Source organism: Patagioenas fasciata, chromosome 1 (genome assembly GCF_037038585.1).
Source record: "Patagioenas fasciata isolate bPatFas1 chromosome 1, bPatFas1.hap1, whole genome shotgun sequence".
NCBI lineage: Eukaryota > Metazoa > Chordata > Aves > Columbiformes > Columbidae > Patagioenas > Patagioenas fasciata.
In genome coordinates, this window is record NC_092520.1 from 160,213,638 (window position 1) to 160,234,086 (window position 20,449).

Genomic DNA, 20,449 nt, shown 5'->3' on the forward strand with positions numbered 1-20,449 from the left:
TGTGACCAGTGATGTCAGTCAAAAAACTCTACTACAATAGAGGGACCCTTGACTTCTGTAGTTTATTCTGAAGCTACATAAACAACCATTCTTTTCAGGACATGAAATGGATCTGTTGGTACTCTTCTGTGAATATTTACAAGGCAAAAGACCAGAGTTATAATATTCTTATTATAGTGCCTCTGAGGAATACTGAAATTATAGTATTCCTGAGATATCCATCACTGGAGGCCTAAATAAGCAAAACTAGAGAAATTTCTGTTTGGAATGGCACTGGTATGAACCTGCTTTATGTAGGGAAGAGGCTAGTTGTTAAGGTGGCTTCCAGCTTTTTCATTCCATATGCTATAGGTGTAGTTTTGTAAACTTGTTAACCTATACTTGAGAAATGCTTAACCTGAACATCGATATGCATTCAGCTACTGATTATGAATCAACAGTGTTTGATTTGACAATTTTATCTGTTAAAATACTTGCCAAGACTGCCCCAGATTCCTCTGCAGAATTTTTTTGATTGTGGGTATCTGCTTGGTAAGATTCTCAGGTGGCTACTGGAGACACACCTGAAGAAACAGTTTGACTGACCAGACTTAAGATTGGACATCACAGTATTTCTGCAGTGTTTGTGTTTGTTACCTGGTTTCAGTATAGCCCATAATCAGTTATTCCCCAAGTGTCTGTCGTTATTTCAGTTTTTCTCTGAGATGGCTAAGCTGGAAGAGAACCCGCTTTCTTAACCCTGACTCTGATGCATTTGGACTTTTACAGGCAATATCTGATAGTACTTTTGCAGGACTTTAAGGATAACAGTATGATTGATGGCTAAAAAGACACAAGAAAAATAAGGATATTTGTCACTAACCTTCCAGTGACATTGTTGGAAGAGAGAGTGGTAAATCAGCCTGCATGTGTAGAGTATGTACTCATGTTATATACTGTAGTGCCTTTGAATAAATATTACCAGAGAATTATATGACAGGGAAGTTATTTTACATGTTTTCCCTTTGAGGGGAAGGTTGCTGCTGTTACTTTTCTTATATTGTAGCGATAATTGTTAAACATTTCTGTTTAACCATTCTGCAGGTCTGTGTTTCTCCATCAGAGTTTACAGAGATACTCAGAACAGACTCATTCTTCGTTCTGGCTTTTTACCTTGTCTTGGTTATTATCCTGTTCCATAAATGACACAAGTGATTTGACATAGCAGTTGTCACCAGAGGGTGGTATATGTTTCTCACAACTTGTGTGTCTTTGACCATCCCTTCCTACTTTAATGGATTCAAAAATTTTGCTTTTGCTGGACAGGTCCTGTGTAACCATTTTTGAACATAGTTGTTCCAGTGAAGGAGAATCCTAGAAGCATGCCAGGACCCCTTGGCTGGTGACTCAGTCTTCCACTGTTAAAGGTCCCTTGAAGGTTCCTTCTAACCCAAACTATGATTCTATGAAGTGAGCCAGTACATCTTGCTGGATGCAGTATCCCCTGGGAAAGAGGAGTCTTGAAATCACTTTTAGTGCTGGAAAAGCTCTTAATTTGAAGTAAAAGAGTACAATTGTACTAAAATACAAAGTTTAAGAAACCAGCTGCCTTGCCTTGTGAAGGTGCAGAGTACTAGAGCATAGCTCACCACATGGACATACTGCTTTTGCTAGTTTCTGTCTTCTGCTGGCCTGGTTGCCATGATGGGCATGATACCTCCCAGGACAATTCACACAGCTCCGAGATCTGTGACCTAGATTTTAGAACTTATTATCTGTATGTAGTTTTACGATTCATGGTTTATCTCTCCATGGTTCATGATGAGAGCTTCTCATATCTTGTTTTCTCAGCTACAAATGCAAAAAATTAGAAATTTTCATATTTGGCATTGCTATTATATTTTATTTTTTTTTTAGTGTGTGTGTGTATGTGTGTGTGAATTAAAATATTCCTCAAGCTTTTTACCTGTAGAATATGTTTAATATTTTGTAACATATACGTTATATACCACATTTTACACATAAAGGTTAAACCACGAACGTATATATCGCTACCTCTTGACAGAAACTAATGACAAATAGTCTGGGAGTGCAGTGGAATTTGGAATTATTTGGAATAAGAGGTTCATAAACATGGCTTAATAGTTGAAGGTGAAAGAATAGTATTTAAAAGGGACCTATGAGAAAGCTGAAGAGGGACTTTTTAAAAGGACATGTAGTGATTGTACTAGGGGTAATGTCTTTAAACTGGAAGAGGGTAGATTTAGATTAGATAAAAGGAAGAAATTGTTCCCTGCAGGGGTGGTGAGGTACTGGAACAGGTTGCCCAGAGAAGCTGTGGATCCCCTATCCCTGGAAGCGTTCAAGGGCAAGCTGAACGGGGCTTTGAGCAACCTGGTCTAGTGGAAGGTGTCCCTGCCAATGGCAGTGGGGTTGGAACTTGATGATATTTAAGGCCTCTTCCAACTCAATCATATTATTCTATGATTATATGAATAGGGCTATTGTGGTTTTCTGTAGGAACACATGCAATAAAATAATGCAGGATATATATAACATACTGCCAAGGGAAAGTTCCTGAAGCACTACAGTTTTATCCAGGGACACAGTCCTGTCTAAACTGCCACTGTAAGAGGATTTTAGATATGTCTCTGCTCAGGTTTCCTCAGAGGTCCAGCCTAGCAGGTGTACTTGAAGCACATCTGCCCAATGTTTGCTGCCAGATAGTTTAACATTGGTCATAGCAGCCTTAACCACTTTCCCTCGAAATCATGATCTGAAGTGATGAATCTTCTGTCATGTATATAATAATGTCATCCACAAGCACTTCTCCTCATTCCCATCCCTGCACTTGGGATTGATTCCGTTGGTGTGGGGAGTTGATTTTGATGACTGTGCATAAGCTCTTCAGGGATCATACCCAGAAAGAGAAGGAGGTTCAGGAGTAAGCTCAGACTTTGCCACAATCTATTTTTGTAAGAAGGAATATACCCATAGGGAAACATAATGAAAATTCGGGGACAAGGTAGAGGCAGGCAGAATTGAAAGTGCTGATAAATTTGGAAGTTAGAAGCAGTGAGTGCTGAGAGTAACAGTTTCTGTTGTAAACAGGATGAGTATCCCCAGCTGAGAGTCATGATTAGGAAGGCCAAAAGCTCAGGAACAAGTGATAGATCTCTCTGAGTTCATTTCTGTGTCTTTATGGATAAGTTAAGCTTAAAAAGAAATAATCTGTTTGCTTTGCAGTGATGTAATCTATTTGTTTGACAGTGATAATTTCCCTTTTGTGCTTAGCATAGAGAGATTTAATTTCAGAAGCATGATCCTAAATGTCCATTAGCGTAGCTATAATAAACATTTGTCTGTTTATTCCTTAAGCAGCTTGTTTCCTAGAGGTATTCCTCTTGTTCCTTATTCCACACTTTCTTATGTCAATCAAAGTATCAGTAATAATAATCACAAATCCCATTAGGAACTAATTACATATATGCAACATCAAGCTAGTTTACCTCATTGCTAACATTATCTCCAAGATTTTTAGCAGCAGTCAATCCAGAGTGCTTCTGGCTCCATTAATTTTGGTTACACATCTTCACAAAGTATTAAGACCTAGAACTCATTTTGATGATATTCTGCTGCTTCAGAAGTAGGAAGACAGTTCCCGAGTGACATAGTGAGCTCCTCAAGGGATCTTGGTTTTCTTGTTTGACTATGTGCTGTAACTGGAGTTGAGAGCAGAGTCTTGCTAACAAGATGTGGACAAAGAAGACATGAAGCAGACAGGAGAGAGAGTCCTGATAAGGACATGGGATAGATACTTTTGAAAGCTGTTACATCAACTCACTTCTCACCCAAGAACATGAACAGAATAGGGTGTAATTCTTCCAATGGAGAGTGTGAAAAACAATGGCTTGCATGGACATGGTGCACTTTGTAAGGAAATTATGGTTTTGGACCATACCAAAAAGATCAATCTATTTAAAATACTATAGCAAAATAGTTTTTATTTGCTGTTACAACTGAGAACAACATTTATATCAATGTGTATGTGTTGGTATATTATCCATAATGATCTGTGTGATTTTCTTTGTTTGCTATATGCATACATCTCTTCCCTGGACAGTGATGGAAATTAAGGGGCACATTTGCAACCAACAGGGAGGGAGAATTGTCTTTGAAGATATATCGTACTGTAGCTTAGGTTAAATGGAAGCTTGTGGAATCCAACTTGCTGACTTTAAGTGTTTAATGAAAACAGAATTATTATCTCATCTCTAGGCAGGTAGAGAACTCCTTTGGGATTTAAACACATGCATCAGCAGAAGAATGTGCGTTTCTGGAAAGTTCACACCCACAGGGTTACACTTCATTTCTGCAGTCTAGATGATAAAAAATGCTGTTCTGAAAAAGAATATGAGTACAAATCCTAAAGTTTGATGTTTCCAGTATTCAGTTTTAAAAAGCAGCTCTGAAATGCTTGCGTCTGTATTGCGCTTTACTTGCGAAGTTATTAATTTAAAAAGCCTTCTGAAACCTCACTAAACTCTTTCCCTTACACGTAGAGGTGCTTTATGACTGTAAAAGAATGGGGCAAAATTCTAGCTGATTGATGTATAAATACCTGAAAAAAACATGGTTTATGTGGAAAGTGATGAGACATCCTTAACCAAAGTGATGTCACTGAATGCCACTTCAATGTAGTAAAATAAGTCATTCCAAAATGATTTAAGGTAGACAGAAAACAAAGGAGCTCCAAAGGAAACAGAAAGAAGTGGGGAGGAGAGCTGTGAAGTGGAAGGATTCTACTTCTCCGTTAGCTATTCCCAGTTGCCCATGGCTAGTACTAATGTTCTCTGAAGCAAAATGGAAGCAAAATGCCTTGGGTTGTTGATTTTACGCAGACAGCTTTCTGTCTTACAAATCAGCAAAGCAGTACCTTCCTTTTTTTTTTTTTTTTTGAGTTTGTTACCTTGTTGTTCATATCATTCATAGCCACAGAAATCCATAAAAAGTAGGTATGGCTTGTCTAGTTTTCTTTAGTGTGCCTTCCTCCATCCAGTAAGTATGCTTGCACATGTGTTGGGAGAGACTGTGAGTTCCTTGCTTTTTATAAGGTTGGCTTTTATGTCATTATAATGTCATGAGTTTATCATGTTTTTCTGCCTTTTAATTTCATTTTGAGAAAAATAAGTCATTTTTGCCTCACCATGTATCTTGTGGAAGACTAGTTTAATACTAACTTTTTTATTTTGCAGAGCTGGTTATTTGCCTCAGAATATTCCTTTGGAGATTATCAGATACCTTTCAGAGGAGAAGGATTTTTTGCCTTGGCATGCTGCCAGCCGAGCTCTTTATCCTCTAGATAAGTTGCTGGACCGCACCGAAAACTACAACATCTTCAATGTAAGCGATGCAACCTTTGTCTTTCTCTTCCTCTCTTCCTCTCCCTTCTCTTTCATTGCCAAGACTCAAACTATTCCCCAGTTGGATACTGTAAATGACCTAGGGATATTAACTTTCTTCCTAATTATTCTGCATTTAAACATAGCAATTGTCAAGCTTTGGTTCATTTGCATTTGAACAGTGACAACTGTTGTTTGAGGCATATACAATTAGTAAAAGGAAAGGTAATTATCCTTCCTAGAAAATATTATGACAAATAAAGTATTTCACTTAAAAGAACCAAAGTAATCTATTTCCAGATTTTCTATTTTGAGGAGCCCCACGGCAATATTTAGATTGATGCCCCAGCTCAGCAAGGACACCAAATGCAGGCACATCTGAACAGGATGCAAGCAACTGAAGTAAAGATTTGTAGTCATTATTTCACCCAAAAGCCATGGTGAATTCAATGCAGTTACCTTAATTAACAAGGATTAGATCGCCATTGAATCAAAAGCCCATTCATAATTGGGTCTGAAGGGACATCAGTAACAGCTAGCAGTAGATAATTAAGATGGACAGGACAAACATTTTAACATTTTACTGAAAAAAAAAAAAAAAGAATCCTAACTACACTGAAGCATGTTTGATGAAGTATACATGATTTGATTGCAGACAGTGGTGTCTGTGAATTCTTGGGGTTTTTTAGTTCGCTATGAACTTTATACAATCTATATATTTTCAGTGGCCAACATACTGTAATTTTATGTAATTTTGTAAAGTCTTCAAATGAAGGAGCTCTCTAAAGCCTGAAATGCTCAACAGTGTTTTTTCTTCTTAAACATTTGTTTGCTTGTGTGTGTGCGTGTCCATTCAGAGACACACATGCTCAGGAAGGTAGGGGTGGCTGGATGAATGTAAATATGTAGAAGTACAGACAAATACATATATACACACATACACACAGTTACCTGCTGACATGGAAAATTATTTCTGTAGAGCATGTACTACAGAGTAATAATGACACTCTAAGATTCTTTCTTTATGAACAATGTGGGCCTACATGCAAAGAAGAACCGTATTATAAAATGATGTGGAAATAACTTGCATATTTTGTCTGTTGTTAACTGCACAGAAAAGTTTTTACAAGTCTGCCATTGCTATTTCAATTTTAAACATGGCTGTGTAAAGAAAACACAATTTTAATAAATAAAACCAGTACAATTCAGAGCTGGGTTGTGTTTTATCACTACTGATGAGAGCTTTGAAAGCAGAGGTGATAGCAGAGGAAATAAAAGGTCGTTTTAGTCACAGAATAACGTATCTGCTAGAGAGAGCTGCACTATGAATCTCCTTTCATGTTGACATCATATATACATGCCTGTGCATCCACAATAATAAAATAGATGCTCTCCTGTACAGTTCTTCATATCTCAGTCTCTTTTACACATTGTTAAATTCCACTGGCAAAAGATTATGCTGAATACAATGACAGTGGTTTTCTTCATAACTGTCCAGAATATGTAAATATGTCTCCTGTGTAAAAGGTAAAAGTAAGTTAAAATACATCTTGGGCTTGTTTTGTTCTTTAAGCACACCAAGAACCAAAACTTAGAACATAGTGTCATTAAATCTATAAAGCTCATTTGCAACTATGTTGCTTGGTATCCTGAAGTCAATTGACTGTGCTTATGTGATGTTTTTGCCATGGCTATGGATATTAAAACAATATTCTATTAGAAGTGAACATGTATGGTGTATTTGAGATTGCCCATAGAGTAGAAATTAAGCTATTGACGCTCTTGCAGCTCTTCAGTTGTGTGTTTTGAGTTCAAAATAGCATATAGGAAACTCTTCTTAAATTGGTGAAGGATATAACAATAAATTGTATTATCCCAGGCATCTAATCAAATATCTATAGTGGTGAAAGAGGATTATATGTGGACATGTTGCTTTAATAAATGCAAATCAAAATATTTGGAAAGTAGGACATTATTTGAGGGTAAAAAATAGAGACAAAAACTCAATAGTCAATAGTATTTCAATTAAAAAAAAATATTGACACTGAATGTATTTTTCTTTTTCCCCTCAGGAATATATTTTAAGACAAGTTGCATCAATGTATCTCAAGCTTGGATGGCCAACGAATAATTTAAACAAATTGCTTATTCAAGCATCCTACCAACATGAGTACTGTTTTTTTGTTTGTTTATTTGGATTTTTAAAAATTATTATTATTATTGTCTGCTTGCGGAATATAGTTGTTACAATGCACTCTCTGAAAATTTGGTTTCATCTTTAGTATGTCATACTTTCGTACCTTGGTTGTCCTTGTTTTTCCTTTCTGGGTTAGAGGGAGAGGGGAAAGATGCTGTGAGATGAATTTCCCTTTCATGAGTTCAGAGAACATGATTTCCTAAGCCTTAATTTAACATTTGACTGCACTAGATATTTAAGAATGTGGACTCATGTGACCACAGAGGTCAGGAAAAGCACATAAGTGTAAATGGGGGCTGGTTTTGGTCCGTGACCTTTCCTTAGTTGTTGCAGCAGCTGTAGACATTAGGTTGGCACTGAGATTTTTATAGCTAGATTATCTTTGCTATGTTGCCCAACTATCAGTTGCTGCCACTGTTACAAAAAATAACTTTTTGTAAACATTCAAACCACATTCATTAATGCAGCCTTATTGCTTTCTTACATTTGGACAGAGAGTTGCGTCGAGAAGTCATCATGTTGGCCTGCAGCTTTGGTAACAAACACTGTCACCAACAGGCTGCAACGTTGATCTCAGACTGGATTTCTAGCAATAGGAACCGGTAAGTGGAACCGAAATGTATGTTTCCCATTTCTCCAATGCAGAGGCAATAGAACTGGCATGCGTTTCCTCTCCTGCCCTCCCTCACCCCCAGTGCCCTGTTCTGCAGAGGGCTATGGGAAGAAGCAGAGGTCTCTGATATTATTTAAAAATGTCTGTGGGGCTTCAGAGTGAAGTATTTGACTTTGCATGTATGAGTGGGTGGAGAGGACACCCATGTAGCCTCTGCCCACTCCTGATAAATTGCTACCAGATAATTATGTGCTGGAAGGCAAGAAGATGGGTTTTAAGGAGTAGTTTAAAAGAAGAAAGATGAGTGAATTGCCACTGTGTTGGCAAACAAACATACAGCCTGTGTTGGGGCAATAGAGCAGAAGGTGCTAAGTGATTAAAGTGGGAGAGGTTAGAAGCAGGAGGACAGAGAAGTAAGAAGACAAAACAACATATTTGAAGGAAATGTTATCATGTACTTAAGGTGGAAGATTTGGAAATTAATGTGATTCGGGAATTTATGGAAAAACTCATGTAAGGTTTCAAAGAGGGGATAATATGATAGCTGATGTGTTGAGAATTTACAGCACTGTAGTGGTTTGACAGCAAATGTGTAAGTCAGGTTGTTCAGATATAGGTTTATTCAGCTGAGCCAAGGGAACATGAATGGTATATGAAGTTAATCTTTCAAAAGCAAACATCTAAAAAATGTGAAATTACTGAAAATACAAATAGTGAAGTATCTAGTGATCTATGGACGATAAGTACAGAGAATAGGTTAAGACCATGACTTCTTGAGAAAGAATGATGGATTTTCTGATTATGTGGAATATGGGTGTAGAAGTATTTACATAAGTACATCCCATGATATTTTGGTTTAAAGGAAAAGATTTTACTTTCAAGTAACAAAGAAAAAAAGTCTTAAAATTATATTCCCAATATTCTATTTGCTCCATAAAAGGATCAGATTTCTGTAGACAAATAGGCTTGTAGGATTTTTCAAAAACATCTTGGGCCAATCAGGTGTTTGTTTGCAATTAAAATATGTCTGTCTGTCTTTGTAATTTGTGAAAGTCCTTTACATGCATACCCAGTTGTGTAGGTACCTGAATGTCTTTTAAAACCAGCCATGAACTGAGCATGAGTGGAACTTGAATTCATGTGTGACTTTGAAACTTCCGAAAAAACCCTCAGAACTGTGACTGTGCAACTGTGAGGGGGAGGGTTTTCTTGTGTACAATATCAGATATATTTACTATGAAATATGTACCCCAGGATTTTATAAGACTTCTTATTGTCAGCAGCAACAATCAGTATGAACCTATTCAAAGAGGCGATTAAAGAGAAAGAATAATTTGAAACAATCTCCGAAAGTAATTTACTTAGATATTAATTTTCAAAATTAGTTTATCAAACCTAACACCATGTATTAGCATGCACAGCAGCGGATTATTCAGTGTTAAATAGCTGTCACCCTGCAAAGCTTTCTCCTACCCTGTGTCTTCATCCTCTCCAACAGGATTGAAGAAAGAGGCATCAGGAAAAAAAAAAAGGCAAAAAATAAAAAACTTATTGCTTTACTAACAGTAGCAAGAGAAGAAAGGAATAAATTCAAGAAGCCATCTGAAGATTCATCTTGGCCTTTCTATGGAGCCATTCTTGGGAACATAATATTGTGGCTGTCAGCATATGACGAGTATTATGATAAAAGCATCACAGCAGGGCAGAGGAAGAGAATAGCTACTAAGTTTAGGCAGGGCATTTCTCCAAAGGGACTGCACACTTTTGAAAAATAGCTGCAACAAATAATGTAATTACAGAATACAGATTGACAGTCTGCTGATAAATAGGGGTACAATTTGCAAAGAAGATAGAGACATGCTTTATTTATTTCTTACGATTATAGGATTTGTTCAGTTACCCACCCCAGAATTTACCAGTTGCTATTCTCAGAGCAATCTCACACACTGAATGTAACCCACATATGAACTGACTCGTTTCATGTCTACTTAAATTGAAACAATGTTGCAAAGGCTACTAGTAACAGCAACTGGGTAGACCAAAAGAAATGCGCTAGTGTTTCACAGTAACAACATTTTTAGGGATCTGTCAATGTTTTCTCAGGAATGGCTGGATTCCTGCTGCGTTGGAGGTGCCCCCTGTCATCTTTGCTCAGTTTAAACCAACTCAGACTGAAACCTGAAAATAAAGCAGAGGCTATTTTCCCCACTTTTCTGTCAAAAAGATGGTGATGATTCTACCTTAAGAATTTAATTAACATGATGTTTGAGTCACGCCTCTGCCTCTTTTAGTGCTTCAGAGACAAAACCCAGTTCATATGCAAAGGGCAAAGAGATAAGTGCAAGAGAGAACATCCAACAGGTGCCATTTTGTATTCTTTCTTATCAGTCAAGTGTTTTGTTCAATTTGATGCCCTTAACAGCTGTTTGTGAATTTGTTGCAAACAGCCACCTCAGAATCTATAGGAATCCCTCAGAGCATTTTCCTCACAAAGAAAGGGAAACTCATGCTGCTCATCTCTCTCCAGGCTTCTCTGACAACTGCTGGTGAGGAAAGCTGGTGACAAGTACAGAAAATATATGTATCCTTGCCTGTTCCACTTCTTATCAACAATGAGCAAAGTTGTATTTGCTGAAAACTATAAAATTTTTTGTAGATGCCCTTCCTTCTTCTGAAACAGAATGAAGACATTGACTGATGCATTGCAGAAAGTCTGATCTTGGTGGGTTTGCATAGTCAGAGTACAAAGATGGAGTTCCAGCGAGCTAGGAGATATTTTTCCATACAATTATAATTTGACTATAAGAGTGAAAAATGAAGCTAATTTGCAACCTTTTCACCCATCCCTTGCCAAAAACCTTATTCTGGAAGATGAAGTGTTTTATACAATGAGCTAATTCACAAGAAGTGCATGTTGGAAAGAACACAAATTATTCAAAGCAGTAGACCCCAAAATGAGACTACAGAATTAGGCTTGTGTCCCAGAATTCTAATCAATACAAAATTAGAGTAGTATTAAATTAATATGTGGTATTAAATGCCACATAAATGCACAGACAGTAAATTGTGTAAAGGAGGTTTTGATTGCCTGACAGTAACTGCAGTTGAAGTTCGAATAAGTATAACAAAGAATGTGCAATCAATACCATAAAAATGCTAAAATTCATTGTAGAAATGCTAAAATTCGTAACTTCTTAGCCACATTTTTGATCTATGACCTTTCAGAAGTTCTTTTGAAATGTTTTTTTCTGTTTTATTTGTAGCATTTAATTATGTATATTGTGTTGGGTAATAAACAAATACAGTAACATCTCTGTTTGACCAGCATATGCCTACAGTTGCTGTGGTTTCTGGTAATTATATTTAGTCTGGTAGGTCCAGAAGTTAATTACTATCTACTATTCACTGTAGGGGACTGAAATGATCATAATAATCAGTTATCGTTTGTACTTTGTAATTATATGTTCTTTACTGTGCAAATAATTTGTCACTGTTCACCAAGTAAAAGAATGGTCATTCATAGCACAAAGCCAGAGGTCCTTTATGTGTTTACAGCACTATTTGAAAAAAAGCCATTAGATTTACAACTTCAGATTTTCTTATGATATTGATAAAAACCCCATACTTGTGATCTGCAACATCAGCCTTCATGTATGAGAGTAAGAGTCAGCTGAGGGGCTCAAAGGCTTGAATTTTTTAAGTGACTTAGGTGTTGCAGTGCTTCGTTTTTAAATGCTTGGCTCACAGGGCAAAATCAGAATCTTGGAGTTACACTTCCTGCAAGGGAAACTGGGAACCTCTAAATGAGGTTGGTGGCAGCCACTATGCTGAATGAAGAGCCTTTTAATATGAGAATGTGAATAAAAAGTGGACCCTCTTAGGGTCCAGCTCTACAGATAGAAAGATACTTACATCAAATGAGTATGTAAATGGAAATCATAGATTTAGAGGTCCTTTCAAGAGATGTCTTTCCACAGTATCACTAAATCAGGAAAAGGTCTGCTCCTTTTCTTTTCAAACACATCTGGCAGAGGAGCTGCTCCTCAACCCTCTTTCAAACAGTAGTTCTGAGACTGTGGTAGAGTTTCAGTTTAGTACCTCAGCCCCACACCTACAACATGCAGAAGACCACCCTGATCCCTTATCTGTGAGGTGTTTGGGACAGGATTAAGACACTGCAACGTGCTTTCCTCCTCTAGTTGAATCCCAGCCACTGGGATTTGCTTCATTAGCAAGAGAAATAATATAGCTCTCCAACCTAAAGATGAGAGGGAGGAGGGAGGCTTGAGTACCCAAAATATCAGGATTACTTTATATACAAAGGGCTTTAGATCGTATTGCTCACTGCCACTTTCCTAGGGCAAAACAGGATGTGAAAACAAGGAAAATAACTCTAAAAAGGAAGTTTGGCTCTAGAAGCTAGCAAACCAAACACATAACATATAGAAGAGGCTATAAGGAGACATCTGGTTGTACTGGTCAAGGAATTGATATAATATTCTAATACTTGCACTTGTTAAAAAAGATTTTTTCTCTAAACTGAAAAGCTAAGATCACACTTCAGGATATGGTTTAATGTCTTTTCAATCACTGAATTTAAACTATTTTGCTCTTTTTAAATGACTGGTGGCTCCAGCATATTTTGCTTGAAAGTCTGCATTGACTTCTGACTTGACAGTTGATATGAAGGCAAACATTTTCACTCTGTTTAGTTGGGATATATGCCACTCCTGTATTGGAGCAGTGTAAACCCTTGAGACTTCCCTGTTGATGTTCAGAAGAATACAAACCTAGTAGAAAACGTATAAGCGCATTGAAATTTCCCTCATAAGGTTACTGAGATTCACTGAGCAGCAGAATGCTGTACAGGAGAAGCTACTGTTGGCTGAAAATTAAGATGTTTGCTTCTACCTTCATTTAACAGAGCTCATCCCTGTGAAGCTCTTTCATGTGTGAAGAAATACATTATTCACACTCCTTAGATATAACAGCATTGTGGTTCAGCCTAAAAAATTAACAAAATTACCATACAATGCCTGCCTGGGCTTGAGAATCAGCCTTGTTAACCCCTTTAACCTTCACTGCCTGTCTATTCTGAAAGAAAAATATGTTTCTAAGAGGATTAGTATTTTCAGACTTTCTGCCTTGGATAGGCTGAGTAAACGTGTGTTTCTGAGGTTCAGGAAAGAATGTGTGGAGAGCTGCAATCTGTAGAATCCTGACAAGAGATATCATAACAATGGATAACATGTGGATACACACTGTGATGGCTCGAAGCATAACTTATCCACAGACACAAGCATGTTTTTGCAAACCTCTCTGTGGGTGCCGGCGTGATTTTCTTCCAGCTACTGTTACCATCCATCAGCCACAGGTTGCCACGTACATATTTCTGCTGGCAAAGTAGGCTGTGGATGCGTGCTTGCTTGAGGCAAAGTTAGACAGGACGTTGTGAACATGTGAGTATGTGAGAGAGCTGCTTTGAACTGAGACAGCTGGTTTTGCCTTCAGCAGAAAAAGGAGCACTTGTATTCTGGTTCTGCTAGTAGAGCTGTGGTGTTGCTGTTCTTTTGCTAATATGTGGCAGTGAGCAGTGGGAGATGACAGTATTGCATCAGACACAATTACGTGCCCATGTTTCTTTGAGATGCTGCTGGACCTGTTGGAAGCCCCATAGCTAGTCATAGCCACTTCGGTTTGCTCTTCTTTATTTCTTCTTTAGAAATGTTGCCATTGCTATTTATTTGATGGTGTCTTCTAAATGGAAACAAAGCACCTTAATGAATTGCAGTAAACTTACACTAAATGCATTTGGTTGATCTGGATTCCATATCACTTAGGGGTGATTTTAGGTTTAATGCAGTTTTTACTATTATTCTTCTGTCACAAGCACTTTGATCGATTTTGTTTACTTGGAATACTGCCTTGCAGATATTGTCAATTGGAAAAAAAAAAAAACAAAGAAAATGCAATATTCTACCACATCAAACTTGTGTAAATTGAGGGTTGCATTCTGATGTTTGCAAATATACTGTCTCTTGTCCTTGCACCTGTTATACTGACTTATGGATGATAACAATCTGCTAATCCTTGATCAACAGAGCTGAGCTCACTATGCTATTTGATAAGTAGAGCTAAGGTTCAATCTGCTTTCTTTTTTTTTTCTTTTCCATTCTGAATATACATTCCATCTGCACTTTCTAACATGAGAAATAGGAAGGCGTAGGTTTTCTTTTTCATTTTTAAGGAAAGCAATGCTCCGATGAATAGATGATGTTTGCAGTGGAGCACAGGCTGCTGCACTGGATTAGACTGAAGCCCTCATCCATTCTGTAGCCCATGGGTTAATGAAATTTGCATTTGTCTGTCTTTGTGAATGAGGAGAAACAGAGACTGCCAGATGATCCTGAATGCAAATCCAGATATCTTGAATTTGATCTGGTCTCTAGCCATCCAGGTAGTTCTGAGATGTCTTGAGGTGCTGAGGTGGGGTCAGAGATCTCTGAAAAGAGAATATGCCATGAATTTTCACATTCAGTTTGTGGATTCAAAGTCAGAACACATCTTTGTGTCATTTTGCACTACAGATGTACCACTTTTGATTACTAAAGAATGAAATCAGGATCTTGAGTGATTGCATCTTAGTACTCACTTATCTAATATTTTTAAGTGTAATAATGTGTGTATGGGCTTTTCGAGTGACTTCTGTTTGCCATTTCAAAGACTTTAGTCACATTGCTATGACTGTTAGGAACACTAGGTAATTCTTTATCAGTCTTAAGAAATGTGCAAGTAATCAAGTACGATGTCTTCCATCACATAATTTGAACAAAGACAGCAATAACCAACAAGCCTAATTTGAGAGCGCTAAATCTCCATACTTGTTTGTGCAGAATTTATATTTCCTTTGCAAGGAACAATGGATTAATGTCCATCCACCTGCCTAAATTGGCAGTGTGCTTACTTGGATGGACTGTTAACTACTCGATGGAAATGCCACTGGAAAAACAAATTGCACTGCAGGATTGTACAGGAGACTGCACCATGTCTATAAATGAAACTATCCATAGATCTGAGGGAGTGATAAATAACAAATTAACAATCATTAATTGAGATAATTTCAATGGTGTCTGGCTTGCATGATAGAAAAACAAATGTTTTTCCAGACAAAGCATTTTTTCTTTCCTTCTCGTCTTCCTTTATTTCTCTCTCTAATGACTTGAGATATGTAATTTTGTTGCTTTTTTTTACATGTGGCCACACTAATGCTACAGTCATGCAGCAACTTATACTGAAGTTTAACCACCTTCATATTATGGGAACATAGCCAATAGGTTAATTATTTTTGTTAGTTGCTTGGAAGAGGTACTGCCTTTTTTAATGGGTTTGATGCCCACCAACTATTTTTGGAAATTATTAGCAGCAAACATGAAAAAATGGGAGTTATTTTGGTATTTTTCACACATAAATGTCTGGTAAATGTAAAACAATAAAATGGATCGCTTCTTCTGTGTTCTCAACCCCTAGAAGTTTTAATCATTGAAAAATTTCAGGCATAGCTATTCATGCATTTTGAAATGTTACTGGAGCTTTGCCAGCTGATGTCAACCAATGTTGCTGAAGTGATTTAAGTAATTAATAGGTTGTTACAACATTTGAGTAGAAACTTGCACTCAAGTCAATAAAAGTGTTTAAGGAGGAAGAAAACACTGTTGAGTGCATGAGTTAATCAAGGAATTGGTGCTCTGAAAGACTATCTGAGGACTATGTCTGAAAAGAGAGAGGATTTTATCCTGTGAAGGACAAAACTGGGCTTTATGGAGCAGCTTGTTCAGGTAGCATTTTTACCTCCTGAACTCTGTGTGTGATCACAATGATCCTATATGTAGTGATTATATCTCAGCAGTAATTAATTTGCAGTCCTTAGACATTAGATAGATTTGTCTCATTTTTTTTTCATTCAGGAGTGATCTCTCCACGAACTCTGCAAAACGATTGAACAGAAAGGGACTGTATTTTTGTTGCAAAAACTGTCCTGAAAGGGCAAAACAAGGTGTATCTATTTGGAGATCAGTCTCACAAAGAAGTGCTTAACTCACCACTCAGTCATTAAAATCAGTGTTGAAGAACTTGAGAGTTCCATTAGTGTGTTCAGTTGTGGGATATCTGCGATAGGGACGGAAAAGAAGCAGGTGCAGTAACTATCATTTGGTGGATGAGAAATTCTCAGCCTGCCTCAGTCAGAACCAGGTGATACTTGACGCTTGGAAGCACAGGACTGGGACCGAGGAGACCTGGCATCTGTTCATAGCTTTGCCACAGACACCCTGAGTAGCCACATCCTTGGTTAATCCTTGGGACTGGTCTTAGAAAATAAACTTTGTGCAGAGCTGTTCCTTATAGCAGAATCTTTATTACAGATCCACCAACAAAGTACCAATACGTCATTGTTGTTTCTTATCTGAACCTCGCAACTTATTAAACAAGACTATAAATATAATCATCAAGAAAAACAGGCTTAGGTTAAATGTTAAATAGTTTAAAAAATAAATAATAATGTTTCTGATTAATTTTCTTTGTCAAATAATACCCTAAATGGTATTGAAATTTGTCACTTAATCAAAGAACTGTCTAAACTGTGTGCAATTACATTTTAAAAAATTAGAGCACAATTTGCCCAGAAGATAAATAATTATGGTCCAATTTTATAAGTGTATCTCCAATTGTTAGAACGTACTTTAAATAGGAGCAAGTATGTACCAATTAATTATAACTTAGAAGATTATTCTTAGCTCATTGTAGAGCTTTATTATTCACTCTCGAAAAAAAAAAAAATCCCTGTAAAGACACAGCACGATTTTAATTAATTTTTTCTAACTGTTTCATTTTTAACTTTTTTCCCAAAGTGTTTAATTTTTAAACATGAGCTCTGCTAGCTGCATATTTCATTCTCACCATCATATCTCTTAAGCAAGAAAAATAAAGTTAAATAAATTGGATCAGTATTCAAATAAAAGCCATTTAAAGTGATGCTTTCAAAAGTTAATCTTTATTCCTCTGAAGTATCCATCAATTATATTAACTCTTTAAAAATGAGAGCAGCCTTGAAGGCCCAGATGAGTTTTACTATAACAAAGGAATATGTTTTGCAGTGTTACTACCTAAATAGTACTGAAACAATTGTAATTTTATCCACTTGATTCAGTTAATACAGGGGCCAAACATTCCACATGCTGATCTATTGCCTTGAAACTGCAATTTTAGAGCAATATTCTCCATGAAGGTATAAGATTTAAAAATCTGTAGACTAGAGAGATTTCACATGTTTAGATAACAATGAAATACAGGCCCATATTGACTGGAGGAGAGAGAAAGCAGAAATCCTCACAAATTGGGAAAATTCAATTAGAGGGCTCTCTGTTGGGACAATAGTCAAAAAGAAATTACTTGGGCCATATTCGAATTTTCATAAAATATTTCCATTTCCGCAAGAAGAACCTGTCTACAGTCCTGATTACAAGCCTTGAACAGGAGTAACTTGCAGCTTTTTATGGCTGTAAGTTTTGTAGTTTCTGGAGGTAAGCCTTTGGAAATTGGCATTTGTTTTGATGTCATGGTTTGTGGGGGCTGATTATTTTATAGTGACTTAGCTTATAGAGACCTAAAACATTTTCTGGTTGGGTGATATTGAGTAGTTCTGCTGCGATACTGCAAGTATGCTCTTACTGGTTTGGTGGCAATAGAGTTGTCATAGCAAGAAGCCTGATGACATCTGGGCTATAGGCATGGGATCAGTGCCACCACTTCTCTTAAACCTCCTTCCTTCCCAGAAGATGCAAATGATGCTGTGGTTACTGACTGCACTGCTGCTAAAATTTCTACTGTTGGCACTTTGAATGTAGAAGATGGAGTAGCTGAGAAAACCCATTGAATTTCTGTGTTTTACTGTAACTTTAAAACACGTAAACTTCACGATTGAGAAATGCTGAACTTTCTGGGGTTAGACATCTACTTCTAGGTACATCTGCTGCTGACTATACTACCTAAACACAGAGTGGCAGTCCTTTCAGCATACAGTTCCTACCTGAATTAATGAGGCAATCAACTAAAAAAGAATTACCTTTTCCAGGTGCTTTGTAGTTCCTTAGAGCATCTGTTGGCTGAGTTGTATCTCCTGTAGTAAACCAAAGATACTATTTCTGCCAGCAAAGCTCAGCAAGAACTACATGTGCTTCTAAAAAAATGATTGTGTGTCGAGATATAAAGTCCTTCCTTTATTGAAACAAAGCCTGACTGGGTTCAGTTCATCTTCATATTCAGATATCATATGATAGAACAGATTTCAGGCAACAGGTCGGATTGTTTGGTCCCATGGTCAGGAGTGCATCATCTCTTGGTCTTTTTGATTTAGCCTGTGTTCTTATGGCTGCTGTCAGTGTATTAAATCCCAAATTAAAAGCGGAAAAAGACATAAGCTGGTAAGGAGGTTCTGCTTTAAGGACAAATAACCTGGTGTATCACAAAACCAAGACACAATGATAATTAATATCACTTTCATGTTGTATGCAGTGTATGTGTATATGGCTACATATTCATGTTACTGTCAGTGCTGACCCAAAGTTTGGAGAGAGTTGCAGTTATTTAGAAAACTTTAAGTCTCATTCTTAATTAATATAAGCCAACAGAAAGGCAACACCTAACTATCTGCTCCATTAATTTTACTATGTTCTGATTTCTTGTGTTTAAATATGTAGTCTTAATTTTCTGTAATAGACTCAATTATGTGCAGTTTCCTTTGGATGCATTTTTTGAAAAAAAGGTTAAATGGGGAAAAAATAAACTGTTGATATTCATTAATGTTTGAAATGTTATAAAAAGGGCTTAATGATAGACTTTCAAGGAAGAAGTACATATTCCATTACAGTGAAATGGAAATCGAGGACTAACTCACATGGATAATTCTGTAAATGTCAACCAAACTCACATTTTACTAATGTTAACTCAATATCTGAAAAGCAAAACTCAGTAGTATGGAAAGGCTGGTGAAAGTGATATAATAACTTTGTTCTTCACTGCCCATGTATGTTTAAACATTATTTATTTTAGTGGATCTGATCAGCTTTAAGCATCTTCTGTTTTCCTTGGTCAGGGCATAGCAGTTCTATAGGCACAACAGAAGCAGTTGCGTAGACCATATTTAAACCAAAACCTACTAATCCTGGGTAACTCTGAAGAAAGTTACTAATTTTTTTTCAGTGCAAACCAAGCTTTTTAGGACATTTGAATGCTGAAAGGAAAAAAAAAAGAAAGGCAGTAGGAAGCATCAAGGGGGAAGAACTGTGAACCCTGCATCTATGTGTTGGTGACATGCAGGAATTGCTTGAGCTACGTGGTCATAGCCATAGCAATGCTGATTCAGGACAGGCATATTCACATGCAGTGATTTGGTGGTGGGAGGAAGAGAAACAATAAGACCTTGAACCATGCCAAGATCTGCACTGTCTCACCAATCTTCCCTGGTTAGAAGGAAGGAGTTCAGGGCAGAGATGAGACATTGAACCTCTGATTTTGCTTTAGGAGGCAATATTGCTGGTGTTTACTGCACATAGTTAAAAGTTTCATATTCCTAGCAGCCTTAAGATGGATTACATTTCTCTTGCCTACACTTTCGGTTTTGCTTTGGAGAGTTTACTCCTGAATATATGTCTGGTTTCTCTGCATCAAATGTGAAATACCTCAGCTTTAGTCAAGACAACCCTTTGTGGGTCTGTTAGCATGGGACTCTGCTAAAAATTCTCCAAGCAGAAGTGGTATTCTGAGCCATGTCAGCTCAGCAAAAGCAAAATTAATGTGACTGTCTGCCTCTAAACCTGCAGATACACCTTCTGAGCTGATGGCAACACTCACCAGAGAACACGAATAAAGCTTCAACCTCAAGGCTTTTTTACTACTCAGAAAAGAGTAGGCATTAATTCCTCAAAGTTCTTGAGTTGGTAGGAGGAGTAGTGCACTTTTCCCCCAGTTTTTCTTTAATTTAGCTACTTATTCCTTTCATTCTTTTTCTCAAGAAACCATCACAGCTGTTGGGACCAGCTAACCTCATAGAGGCAACAAGAGTTTCTAACTCTTCACAGAGATGAATGTATGGTTTCTGAAGTACTGAAGAGGAACCAAAACTTTGAAATGCTGAAAAGCCACACTGGTTTCATTTTCAGGGATTCAGACATGGCCGAAGAAATTAGATGATTTTCTTACAAA

General features: G+C 37.2%; 1 protein-coding gene across 2 annotated transcripts in view; it reads left to right on the forward strand.

Annotated features, from left to right (window-relative positions):
- The window catches only part of TRHDE (thyrotropin releasing hormone degrading enzyme), a 218,370-nt gene that overhangs the window by 181,301 nt on the left and 16,620 nt on the right, over positions 1 to 20,449 (forward strand). For both annotated transcript variants that reach the window (XM_065844053.2, XM_071799303.1), the window contains 3 exons: positions 5,235 to 5,382; positions 7,454 to 7,551; positions 8,073 to 8,180. In XM_065844053.2, the coding sequence (XP_065700125.1) occupies positions 5,235 to 5,382; positions 7,454 to 7,551; positions 8,073 to 8,180 (354 nt within the window). The remainder of the gene's footprint in view (positions 1 to 5,234; positions 5,383 to 7,453; positions 7,552 to 8,072; positions 8,181 to 20,449) is intronic.